This window comes from Poecilia formosa, unplaced genomic scaffold, assembly GCF_000485575.1.
Source record: "Poecilia formosa unplaced genomic scaffold, Poecilia_formosa-5.1.2 Scaffold14, whole genome shotgun sequence".
Taxonomy (NCBI): domain Eukaryota; kingdom Metazoa; phylum Chordata; class Actinopteri; order Cyprinodontiformes; family Poeciliidae; genus Poecilia; species Poecilia formosa.
In genome coordinates this window covers 4,353,148-4,365,730 of record NW_006799953.1, presented here as the reverse complement: position 1 = coordinate 4,365,730, position 12,583 = coordinate 4,353,148, and the positions used below count along the sequence as shown (strand labels likewise).

Below are 12,583 nucleotides of genomic sequence, written 5' to 3'. Positions count from 1 at the left end.
ATAGAAGTTGCTTAGTATGTAAAATCTAAGCTGTGTACGACCGCCCCCTTCTGGACACAGCAAAGCATAACACGTCTTTTCACTTGTGATTCAAATTTTAGACCAGTACTTATCAATGTAGAAAATATGTACGAATGTGCATTTATCCAAGTTAGTACTATAGGGTTTTAAACACCCAGCAGTATAAATAATAAAAAAAAATCCTGCCTTTTCGGGTTAAATTCATCGTTTGGTTTCTCAGTCAGAGGATCTGACTTGGTTCTAATGATGGGTTATTTCAACCACTAGGGGGCAACATGATTTCCACACGAACAATGTTCACTTTGTGACTAAGGAAGAAGTTATCCAGCTAGCTGGTAGATAGTCAGAGAGACTGCAGTAATGCTAACTTGGCCACAGTGGTGACTGACTTACCCAACAAGCATTAAAGCTACAAGGGGAAGCTCTGGAGCAACTAGCATCGCCGAGTGGCCATTTATCAGCGTTGGAAAACCAGTAAAACGCTGCGGATAGTGAACTTTTAATAACTGACACCAGCTGCTGCGAAAGCTCAGAAAGTATTATATTCAGTCATGTCTGCGGCCGGAGACTTCGGAAACCCTTTAAGAAAATTTAAACTGGTCTTTCTCGGGGAACAGAGTGGTAAGTTTAAACACATCCCGTCGTAACTGGTTGAGAGGAAAGTAGTGCTGCTATCTGTATGAAACGTTGCCGAGTTTGATGGCTTGTTGTGGGGATTGACGCCGAGCTGTTAGCCGTGCTAACGTTAGCCGCATATCGTTACACTGACTGTGTTGGCACTTTGGGAGCATTGCGACACTGTTGATGCCGTGTGTTTGTCCACGCTGGCTGCTTCTTGAACCTGCTCGTCACTCCCTTCCAGATATGACTCTTGGTTAAGGAAACTGACGCATTCACGTAGTTGCTCACTCTGACGCGGTGTTGCTCGTAGAAAGAAAAAAATGGTAATGTAATGGGAAACTTCGATGACTGGTTAATTAGTCGGAAACAGGAGTTATAATCGAGAACTTAATCTATTGATAGTGTGCTGTTTTATAAGGAAGCAATACATGTAGGTGAAAGTCCATGAACTATGATCACTCTGGGTTTTTTTCCACCCTTGAGGCACTTCTTAATTACTCAGACCTGTCTGGCAGCATTCCTGAAATACCTCATCCTTATTGCCCCCCTTTCCCAGCCTGAGCCCACCTGCCCAGTTTGAATTAAGCTTTAGGAAGGGAATAAGGAATTTTATTTTCAGTGGTACAGTGTTTACCTATTCCCCAAGCTTGTTAAAGCTGAGCAACATCACAATGTCCACAGCGGGACACTAAATTTGGGGTTCCTGGTTTTATTTTAATCAAACTTTGCTGTATAGATGGGAGCTGTAGTTACCACACAGTAGGATAACCCAGCCCATAATTAAAGAGAACTGATGAGCCACAGGCTTATGTGTGTGCTGGAAAACCACTACTATTCCACATAAAATCATAAATATTTTTCCCATTTAATAACTGGGCTCTGGTATTGATGTCAGCCAAGCTTTATATTTTATTTTTAATCAGGCAGTAGTACTGTTATACAAATTATAGCTACTCGCTTACAAAAACATTAAGATGTAATTTCTAAGTTCTCCTCAAAAACTTCTTGTTTGAATTGGTTTCTGTGAATAAAGACTTTTTTATTAGTGCACCAGCTATACATTCACTTCTTTTGATTGTTACATCGTCCTTATGATAAGAAGTAATCAGATAAAATTATAATTAGCAGGTTAGATCTCAAAGGAAATAAAAAAAATAAATTGGTATTGACCTGGGGGAAAAAATGTGATCTGTGGTTCTGTAGTTTTATTGTTGTGTTGTACACTGGCCTATTGCTGTGTATGTAATATGGACCAAACTATTTTATGTGTAAATATGCAGCCAGAAAGCAATGTAAATTTAAAGAGACAACTTAAACAGAATGTGAAAATTGAAAGTAAGCAAAGTTATGCTAAAAATCAAACACTCAAAACAACCATTGTTTGCCTGTAATAACTCATAGTTACTATAGATATTTTATCAATTAGTCTATGTGATTCAATTATTGCTGTTTTTGTCAGGATATAACCTAAAAAAAATCTATTATTTTTCCATCTTAGGGTAAGTTTTGTCGTCTCTTCCAGGTGCAACAGATTGAGTTTGTTTGTCGGGCCGTAATCAGCTGTGGGTCTTTGCATCCTCAGAACCAGCTGTGTTGACTTTAGTCATGTCTCTGTCACTGGATGCACATTGTAACTGATACTGTAACCTGAGCTCACCAGAAAGTCACAGTGTGTGGCTGAGCACCACAGTCCCAGAACTCAGCGAGACATCATAAGATCAGCTGTTAATAAAAAGCAACAACAACAACACACACACATTTGTTTTGCACTTGTGTACAAGTGAGGAGTCTGTATAAAACAACAGCTCATAAAGCTGGGGTCACGAATATGTAAGTGTGAGATCCTCTTGAGAAAATAATATAAATAGAAGTGAGAAAGCATGTATGAGTGTTTTAAGATAAAAGACAGCTCTTGAATTAATAAAGTCAACATGGGTCGATATATTGACTGTTGATGCTGCTTGAATTGCCATTGCCATTTTACCAAGAGTCAGGGTCTTATATTTTTATTTTGTGGGTCAGAGGTTGGACATTTTGGAAGGCGCTGTTATAGATGCGGAATACAAAAAAATCAAATATGTTTCTTTAAAAGCTGTGGTTTGCTTTTCCGTTTTAGCAAAGCAGTATTCCAGGTGCCGTAAATGGATTTAATATGTTTCACCGCCACATTTTAAATATTTCAAAAGCAACTCTCTAGAATTTATATTAGAAATGTGATTAGAGATAAGCTAAAAATGGTCTTAGTGTATTAATATTTTTACTAAGGTTAGCTGTATATGTACAGTAAGTCTGTAGTTTTAGTGTAGTTTTTCTTTGATCTTATCTTGGACTTTACGTCAAACTAAATAGTTTGATTTTAATCATCTTGTTGCAGAGCAAAGGCAGTAATTTAGCCCTTTTATTTTGAAAGGTTGTTACTTTGATGGCCTTAAGCAGCTGAATAATCTCCCAGTTTGAACTAAATGTTGTTTTTTTTTCTTTCTGTTTGTGTCTCAGTGGGAAAGACGTCATTGATCACCAGGTTCATGTATGACAGCTTCGACAATACGTACCAAGTGAGTCGTCACTGTTTTTAAGTCGCCGTTCTTTATGTCTCCGCTGGATGAGCTAATTCATAATTTCTCATCTATTTTCAGGCCACAATAGGAATAGATTTCCTGTCAAAAACCATGTACCTTGAAGACAGAACAGTAAGTCTGTTTCCAGTGCTACAAATGTTCAGGGATTCTCATGTGTGGGGTGATTTTTGTGGTGCTTATTTGTTTTTTTTTTTATGGCTTGGTGATTTTGTGATCGGGATACTGTTCCCTCTGGACAGTCCGTACATTTACTGAGTGCTTACTCCTTCAACTTAAGTCTTCTCCGTCTCCTTCCTACCCCTCCATCTATCTCTCATCCCATTTTTTTGAAATGAAAACACCTTACTTGATCAGAAGAAGAGGGATGGTGACAAGTGAAGGGTGATTATTTATTTCTTTCCCCTCCAGGCCCAGACAGCTTTCTTTCTCTGATGGTCATTCTCGACCTGCATGCCCTACGCTCTGTCTGTTTCTCTTATCTTTTCCCCATCCGTCTTTCTTTATTTGGTTTTGTTTCGATTTGTTTTGGCCACGTTAACTTAGCTCATTTATCTGTTTTCTTTTTATTTCCATTCTCTCTTTGTTTCTTTTCTTTTTTTTATATTTTTTGTTCCATCCTCTCCCTGGCCCGCAGATCAGGTTACAGTTGTGGGACACAGCGGGGCAGGAGCGATTTCGCAGCCTGATCCCGAGTTACATCAGAGATTCAGCCGCTGCTGTCGTTGTGTACGACATTACAAGTAGGTGACACAATACAAGCTCCGTCTGTTCAGTTATACTTTGCGTACAAAAACTTCAGTTCGATTTCAGAGTCTTTAATAAATTTCTAATGTAAAACATGTTTTCATCTCCCTAATAGTGTTGATCTGTTTCCTCTTTGACTTTCATCCAGATGTCAACTCTTTCCAACAAACCACAAAGTGGATTGATGATGTCAGAACAGAGAGAGGAAGTGATGTCATTATCATGTTGGTGGGAAACAAGACAGACCTTGCAGACAAAAGGTTAGTTGTTCACCTTTCCTGCCTTTGTCTTTTAACATTACTAACGTTAAAAGGCAGATTAATATTATTAAAGGGGCATCGTTATGTAAAATTAACGTTTTTAAGTTTTACATCATGTTAAGATGTTATTCCCTCATAAAAACATACCTGGAGTGTTGCCTTAATTCTTTCATGCATGTTTGAGAAATCATTTAATCTCTTGTGGCAACCATTCAGCTGTGCCAAACGAAGCAAGGTGAAGCTCCTCCTCTTTTTGAGGCACAGCTCCTCCTCTTTTTGAGGCAGAGCTCCTCCTCTTTTTGAGGCACAGCTCCTCCTCTTTTTGAGGCACAGCTCCTCCTCTTTTTGAGGCACAGCTCCTCCTCACAGGTTCATTTTCCAAGCTTCCTCCTTCCCCACAACTCTCCCACTCAGCCCCTTCAGACTAGTCAGCATCAATTAGCAAGTGCCTAGTGGAACTGTGCATCTGCTGAGCTCTTTATATGAGCTATTTATAAGTGTAATTCTGGTAAAAATGTTGTTAAAGGGTTAATAGAGGAGAGCTGTTGCAATGACACAATGCTGCCCCTTTAATTACTTTTTCTTAATAACTTTTTAAAGGCAGCATTACATCAGATGAGTTTATTTTTTTCTCCTTTTTATGGATGTCAAAGCAATAATCGACTTTATCTTTTCCTCATTTCTGATCTCTGTCTGTAATGGAGGACATATTTATTTCTCTCCACTATATAAACTTGTATTTTCATCTGTCTGGCTGTGCATCTTTTAACTTCCTTATCTACCACAGGCAAGTATCTATTGAGGAGGGTGAACGGAAAGCCAAAGAACTAAATGTAATGTTTATTGAGACTAGTGCGAAAGCAGGCTACAACGTGAAGCAGGTAAGTGTGTGTCTGAGTCGTGCTCTGAAGTCCTGCTGCTGGTACTGCAGCTTCTCTGCCAAAAGCTTCCCTCTGGAGCAAATAAAGAAAAGTTGCAACTGAGCAAGATTTTATTTTTATTTTTTTTTGTTCTTACAAATGTCCAAATAACTCATACGTTTCTTGATATTTCCTGGATATTGAAATTATTTAGTATGTATGGTGCCTTATGCAGTATTCATACCCATTTTTACATTGCGGCCTCTAACCTCAGTGTGTGTTGTTGGGATTTTGTGTGATCAACACAAACTTGTGCATAAATGAGAAGTGGAAGGATAAGGTTTTGTGGATTTAATTAAATAAAATTTTTTTTAACCAATAAAAATGTGAAAAGTGCAGTGCGGATTTTTATTCAGCTTGGCTGAGTCAATAGTTTTTTTTGAATCACGTTTTGCTGCAATTACACCTGTAAGTCTTTTGGGGGTATCATTCTAGCAGCCCTAGCAAAATGTTTACCAATTCATCTTTTTTTTTTTTGTCTAAGAGCTCACAGTGGATGGAGAGCATTTATGTTCTCAGTTCTGACACTCATATTTTCTTGGATTTTCTTCATTGGGTCATTTTAACTTAGAAATATGCTTTTAACTAAACCACTTCATCATCATGCTGGCTCTATGTTTAACATTGTTTTACCTGTAGGAAGGAGAACTGAATAAGCTGGACTTACACAGTTTGTCACACAAACACATATGTGGGCTCTATTTACTAAATCTGAAGGAAGCTGGTTGCATTGTGTTTTTCTTCGCAATACCAGCGCAAAGGGAGCTGCTGAAAATTAAAAACCATTCATCATTTGTCCATTTATTATGCACTTCGTTGTGTTGGTCTGTCACATATAATCACAATAACACACATTTGTGGGTGTAGAGGAGCAGATTGTCAAAAAGTTCAAGGGGTATTAATACTTTCTGCTGGCGCTGCACTGAGCAAACTTTGAATTTAACTTCAACTCAGTACATATTAAAATGTTTTCAATTGCACCGGGAGACTTTTGGTTCTTGAGCAGCGGTGCCAGTTGCAGCAAGGAGGAGCACGGCTTATTATTTCACTTCAATATAATCACAATTTTTTTTTTTTCTTCTGTCTGTGTTTCGATGTCTGTGATGCGTGTCACGGTGGGTGTTTGTGTGTTCGTTCGTTGGGATTCGCAGACAGATAACCACAGAAGAAGGAGAGCAGAGAGCGAAAGAGATGAATGTTCTGTTTATTGAAACAAGTGCAAAGACAGGCTACAATGTCAAACAGGTAGAGGCTGCGCACGCTTGTGAGTGTGCGTCCACAGCACTCGTTGCCCTGTTTTGATTGACTTCTGTTCTACACGCATGCGTGCTGGACATGTGCTTTAAGCGTCTGCTTCCGATGAGGCGCGTGATTTTGCTTTCCAAGCTCTCGCCCAACTGTTGTGCGTGACGATTCGGCCAAGTTTTGATCAAACGTCTTCAGGATGGGTACGAGTTTGCAAACCAACGACTGGCCTTTCTTGATTTTCGCAGTAAATCAAGAAAGGCTGTGAAATCTTCGTTATGGAAAGTTGTTTCATTTCATGCAGTTTATTGGGGATGTGCATGCTCTGCATCTTGATTAAATTTATCTCATGAGGATCCATCAATCAAAAAAAAAACTTAAAAAAATTACACCATCAGCGGCTCAGCTGCACTAGAAAGGCACTCCATGTTTTTTTTGTTTTTTTTTCATAGACCTCTTGACTTATCAGATGCATGTTCATGCAGTACCCCCAACAAAAGCGCCTTAATCACTGTCAGATTTGACAAAGCTTTGTTGGGTGTGTTTGCATTGTTAAAGCTTGAGGTGAACTTGTGCTATAAAATGTCATGTGATCACAGACGGCATGCATGCTTGTTTCGACTGGTTGTTCCGTCCTGAAAATATTCCTGACGATATGCATCCGCTTGTCTTTCCTGCAGCTTTTCCGCCGCGTGGCAGCCGCCCTCCCTGGCATGGATACCACACAGGACAAGAACAGAGAGGACAGTATCCTTTGTGTGCTCGTCATTGTCTTCGCCTGACATGACGGAGGAGTTGGGAGGTCTCCTTGCTCTCTAATGTCACCTCATATCAAATCTTGCATATAATCCTTGCCACGGGGAAAGTCCAGCGCAGCTTTATGACGTCTCACTGTTGTCATTTAACCTATGAGTCGCTTTAGATTTAGTTTTCCAAGGACATCCAGCTGCAGATTTACTATGACCTAAAACGAGCGCCTTCCCCAAAGGTCTAAAGTATAAACAAAGTTTGCAACATGATTGCTCTGCAAGGTTTTAATAATGTGTCTGCAGCACATCATTAAAAAGTCTTAAATGTTTGTATTTAAAATTAGGATCTTAAAATGTCTTAAATTCATTTAAAAAAATGCAAGATGGCCTTGAATATGCCTTAAATTTTGTTGTGGCCGGTCTATTTAACCTGGATAAGTGCAAATTTCTCACCAGTTGACTGGGCAACGTTCATCAAGCATTAGTCTTACCTATTGAAGAATTTTATTTCAACAACTACTGTAGAAGGAAATCCATCTGAGAAGTAGAGTAAGAAACCACACAGATGCAGCTATGGTGACAAATAAGGGAAAAAGAGCAAAAGGAATGGCATTTAATGTCTTCAATGTGACAATATCTATACATACTCTCACAAGTAGTACCATTTCTTCCTCAAAAGTCTTCAGTTCTTTTATTTATACATATATGTTGTGACCCAGGCCTTAAATTGAATTGATAATGGTCTTAAGAAGTCTTTAATTTGAGTTGGTGAAACCCTCCGAGTTTCTTTTAACAGATAAGGACAAATTGTCAGTGGTAAATCTTAAACATATGAACAAAACCTCAGCTAAAATGTGGTGGCATGTTTTGTTCATGTTGGAATGATTTAGTGTTTAGCGTGACTTTTCAACATCCCTTTCCTCTGGTTGTTTCCTGTTTAGGTGTCGGCTGCAGTGTTTTAGTTCCTCTTTAAGCCGGCGCATATTTTCTTGTTCTGTGTTGTTCCTTAATCCACCAACCCTGCAGTGATTGACATAAAGTTGGAGAAACCGCCCGAGCAACCGGTCAGCGAAGGAGGCTGTTCCTGCTAGAGTTGTCAACCGTGCTGCAGGCGTTTTCCTGGAAGCCGGTCTTTCTGTAAATCTTCCCTTCACTACACCCGGCTCCAGTCCGACTGAGAACACTACACACCCGTTACCTTCGGCCGTCGTGACTCCACCCGCGCTTTCATCCTGAAGCTCTGAAAGCCACATATCACTAAAACTGAACGTCACACTGTATCTGACATATGTACTGAAACCACAGACACACGTGGAGCTCACCTTTACATAGAGCTCCTGTTTTCATTTCAGAAGAATATGTTGTTGCAGATGTTATCGGTCATATTGGCGTATTTCATTACATTTTTTTTTTCCAAACCAAACCGAAAGCGAATGTCTGCTGTAAGTTATCTGTCCAGGTTTGTGTTTTAAGAGGGAGAATATTCATTTTAACAGAAGAACACTGCTTTAAGCCTAGTACACTGTGTGAATGTTGTGTGCATTTGTCACTTAACATAAATTATGCCGTGGAGAAAGATTTGGAAGACTATCTGATTTTTTTTTTAAATTAGTGGTGAACAAACTTCTTTTATTAATTGAGTACAGTGTGGGAATTTAAGTGGGAGCATGTTGAGTTTAATTACTATCACACAATCTCTACAACTGTGATGCAGCTAAAGTCGGAGGCAGAGACCTTTACTCTAAAAATTATGTTGCCTGAGCTGTCACAGAATATTCTGTCACCTTTTTATAAGCACATATTATGAAAACGCATCAGATTCGCACTACATGATTTTTAATAAACATACCACAATATGTCAGCCTCATTCACCGTCCTGCTCCTGTACGTCCTCTGAGGGTTTTTTTAAGTCAGCTTTTTCCCTAAAGTTTCATAGACTTTTTTTTTTTTTTCCTTTGATTGTAGTTTTGAAGAGAGGATTTCCACTTAAAACCCAACACAAACTCTATGGATGGGGAAAATTTTACCTTTTTAGGCTAAAATTGTAGAGGGCTTCCTTGGCGTCAGGTTTCGTATGATATTGTTTGAACACTTTCAGAACTTTGTTTTTGTTTTTGCTTGTTTCTACTTTTTGGCTTTGATCTTTTATTAGTGATTTATCAACACATGTATTTAATCTACAATGACTTGAAATATTTATTTCTGTTGGATTCATGCTTTTTTTTTCTTCCTTTTTTTTTATGACCAGTAATATTTTCCCTTGCGGTAACGAGTCCTGAATCGCTACTAAGATATGCATTCTTCCGGACAAGCTTTTGCAGAGTCTGTGACGGATTCTGCTGTTTGTCTGGCACCTCTGGGTGGGAGTTCGATCATACTGATGATATTGTGCAATTCTTGTGAGAACTTATGCAGGAGAGTCCAGTATGTATAGTATAGTTAACATTTCTGTCTGGAATGGTTTTAAATGAAAGAATAAATTTACACTTCTCACAACTGATGTAATTCATGTGTCGCACATTTTAAAAAACACCTAATAATGACCCTTATGTCCCCTCATAATTCAGTGTTGACTTGCTGTATGTAAATCAGGTACAGTAGTCTATTTAAAAGAAACAAAAATGTTTATTTGAACTGGTGTCGAGGTAAACTATATGTCTAGATTCTTTAAGACTCCATATTTGTCATACAGTAAAATAACAACATTTAGTGTGCCTTGCAAAGTGAAAAGTATTTCCATGTCACTTCAAGCCCCACAACTAAGTGGATTTTATGTAATAGACCAACACAAAATATTGCATAAATTAAATGACCAGGAAATTAAACGGTTTGCACTTTTTTTTATATAATAAAATTCTAAAAAAGTGCTTGTTTGTAATTAGTTCAGTCCCTCTTGCTCAATAATGTGCACATTTGCTAGAACAACATGGAATTAAATTATACTTTGAACTAAACTAACATCTTGTAGCTATGACTGAATGTTTAAGGGTTGAAGTCTTGCTGAACAGTGAACAGGCTGCTTCAACCATCTTCTCATTAGCTATGATCAGCCTCCCTGTTTCCACTGCAGAAGATAATTAGAATCCCCACAGCATAATGCTGCCACCACCATGTTTCACCATGACTACAGTCAGTATTCTTCTACACAGTTTTCTTCTATACATGAGTTTTGTATGTTTGATTAAGTGAGTATGAACAAATATAAGCACACCATTTTAATAGCTTTGATGTCAACATAGGATAATTTCTGAAACTGATACAACAAATTGATAAAGTAATACTAAATAAAATACAAATTAGCACGTTATTTTAAAGTTGTCATTGCAACACAAATAAGAAATATGAATTGAGTTTCTGTCTCAATAATTATTGTATCAATAGTTGCACTGGTAATGATATTAATTTATTATTGGTCTCGAAAAATAAAAAGTGTGCCTTTGACCTTTCTACGCTGCTTCTGCGTTTGTTTTTTATTGCATTTTTATCTGCTGTTCGGGGGCTTTAGAATGTCTTCAAACCTCGCGAGAGCGTTCTAGACTTTCCTCACCATGGCAACCAACATCAACACGCACTGGGCTGCTTCGTCTGGTTAGCTCGATTTTCCAACGTAAGTTGACGTTTTGTGTTTTCTCAGATAGCGAGCAAGCTGTACGCGCTTAACCTCACCATGAACCGTGATTACTACGAGATTCTTGAGCTAAACAGAAACGCAACGGATGCAGATATCAAAAAGGCGTAAGTTTCACTTACTTTTTTTTTTTTTTTTTTTTAAATCGGACTGTCTTTGGAAACGTTACAGTTTTTATTATCATATTTACGTAGATACCGACGTCTTGCGTTGAAGTTTCACCCGTGCAAAAACAAAGAAGCTGGAAGCAGGGAGATATTCTACCAGCTGAGTGAAGCCTACGATGTTCTCAGTGACGGTGAGTTTATTCAACTGAATCCACTCTGAATGCTACTGCTTGTATCTTACAAACTGCTCCCACAATGCCTTGCGAAATTATTTATACCCATTGGCTGTTGATTTATTTAGTGTGCTAAATACAAATATATGCAACACTTTTTTAAATGCTAATAAAAAATACATTTATAATGTTCCTTCCTCTTAACTACGCTGTTGGTCTAAAATCCGTCAAAATCACATTAAAGTTCATAGTTGTAAATTGACAACATTTTACATATCTATTCCTTTTCAGCAAGAAAAAAGGCAACTTATGACAAATTTGGTGAGGAGGGACTCAAAGGTGGTATCCCTGTAGAGTGTACCAGTAGTGGAGCTTGGTCCTCCAAATATACCTACCATGGCATTCCTGACAAAACGTTCAAGCAGTTCTTTGGAGGTGACAACCCATTTGCAGGTGAGAAAAGTGCATTCAAAGTCTATATTGTGCCTTTTGTTTTTAATTCGAAGCTGCTGAATTTTTTGTGTTTTGTCTTTCCTGCAGACTTTTACACCATAGAATCAGGTCTTCAGTTCAGCTCCCTGGTGGTAGGAGTTGAGAAGAAACAAGATTCTCCAATAGAGAGAGATCTTCCTTTGTCCCTGGATGATCTCTTCCACGGATGCATAAAGAAGATTAAGATTTCTCGCAGGGTAGATGCTACTAACATATTAGAGAGGTGTTTTTTCCCCTCCTCTGCTCAGTGCTCTTCCCACGTTAAATCATTCATATGTCCATTAAATTGAGTGCTTCTGGAGTGCTGTGATTCTTAAAGTGATACAAGTCACAACAAAGACGTTAATCTAACAATATGTCAAAACAAAAAAATGCTAGATTACAATGTACAGCTACAGGACTTATCAGAAGTTTGCATACGTTTGTCTTCAGCATGTTTTTTGACTTTTCAGGTTGATCCAGTTATACGACACAAGTTTTAATTCATAAAAAAGAAACTATTTAATGAACAAGTTTGGGTTTATTGTGGATTTTCTTTAATCCACACAAGTTTTGAATCATTGTCCGCAATGTTTCCATGGGCTTTAAGGGCTTGGCCTGTCCGGAAGATGTTAGCTTCCTGTATTGACTCCCAAACCAGTTTCTGTGTATGTTTAAGATCCTGATCGTGTTGGAGCAACACTTTGTGTGGAAGCTTCAAACATCAGGTTTTTTGATGATCGTCCTTCATCATCTCTGAGCTATGATAAAAATGTTCAGACAAATAGACCAAAAATGTGTATCCTACTATGGAGGTGATGGTTTCCTTATTATTGAAAAGTGGGCTTTTCTACATTCTGTCGTGTGTGTTGCAGGTGATGAATGAGGATGGAGAAACTTCCAGTATCAAGGACAAGATTCTGACTATCGAAGTAAAACCTGGATGGACGGAAGGCACCAGAATCGTTTTCACCAAAGAGGGAGATCAGGTATACTCTATGTTTTCATACACTGTGCAGTGTGTGTGTATGTATGTGTGTGTGTGTGTGTGTGTGTGTGTGTGTG

The 12,583-nt window shown here is 38.4% G+C and overlaps 2 protein-coding genes across 4 annotated transcripts in view; both read left to right on the top strand.

Annotated features, from left to right (window-relative positions):
* The first annotated feature begins 323 nt into the window (after positions 1-323).
* Positions 324-9,636, top strand: rab6a (RAB6A, member RAS oncogene family). Of its 3 annotated transcripts, none has more exons than XM_016668372.1 (8): positions 324-642; positions 3,139-3,197; positions 3,279-3,332; positions 3,856-3,961; positions 4,114-4,225; positions 5,013-5,106; positions 6,297-6,390; positions 7,071-7,137. In XM_016668372.1, the coding sequence occupies exons 1-7, from the start codon at positions 573-575 to the stop codon at positions 6,354-6,356; spliced, it is 555 nt and encodes a 184-aa protein (XP_016523858.1). In that variant the 5' UTR covers positions 324-572; the 3' UTR covers positions 6,357-6,390; positions 7,071-7,137. The 3 variants fall into 3 exon arrangements, with proteins under 3 accessions (XP_016523858.1, XP_007546076.1, XP_007546075.1); XM_007546014.2 differs by lacking the exon at positions 5,013-5,106 and adding an exon at positions 8,166-9,636 and having other exon boundaries at positions 326-642; XM_007546013.2 differs by lacking the exon at positions 6,297-6,390 and adding an exon at positions 8,166-9,636 and having other exon boundaries at positions 326-642.
* A 1,040-nt stretch (positions 9,637-10,676) lies between these two features.
* The window catches only part of dnajb13 (DnaJ heat shock protein family (Hsp40) member B13), a 3,215-nt gene continuing 1,308 nt past the window's right edge, over positions 10,677-12,583 (top strand). Inside the window, exons 1-5 of the mRNA XM_007546011.2 lie at positions 10,677-10,874; positions 10,962-11,065; positions 11,339-11,500; positions 11,588-11,736; positions 12,394-12,507. Coding sequence (XP_007546073.1) covers positions 10,807-10,874; positions 10,962-11,065; positions 11,339-11,500; positions 11,588-11,736; positions 12,394-12,507 — 597 coding nt within the window. The 5' untranslated portion in view covers positions 10,677-10,806. The remainder of the gene's footprint in view (positions 10,875-10,961; positions 11,066-11,338; positions 11,501-11,587; positions 11,737-12,393; positions 12,508-12,583) is intronic.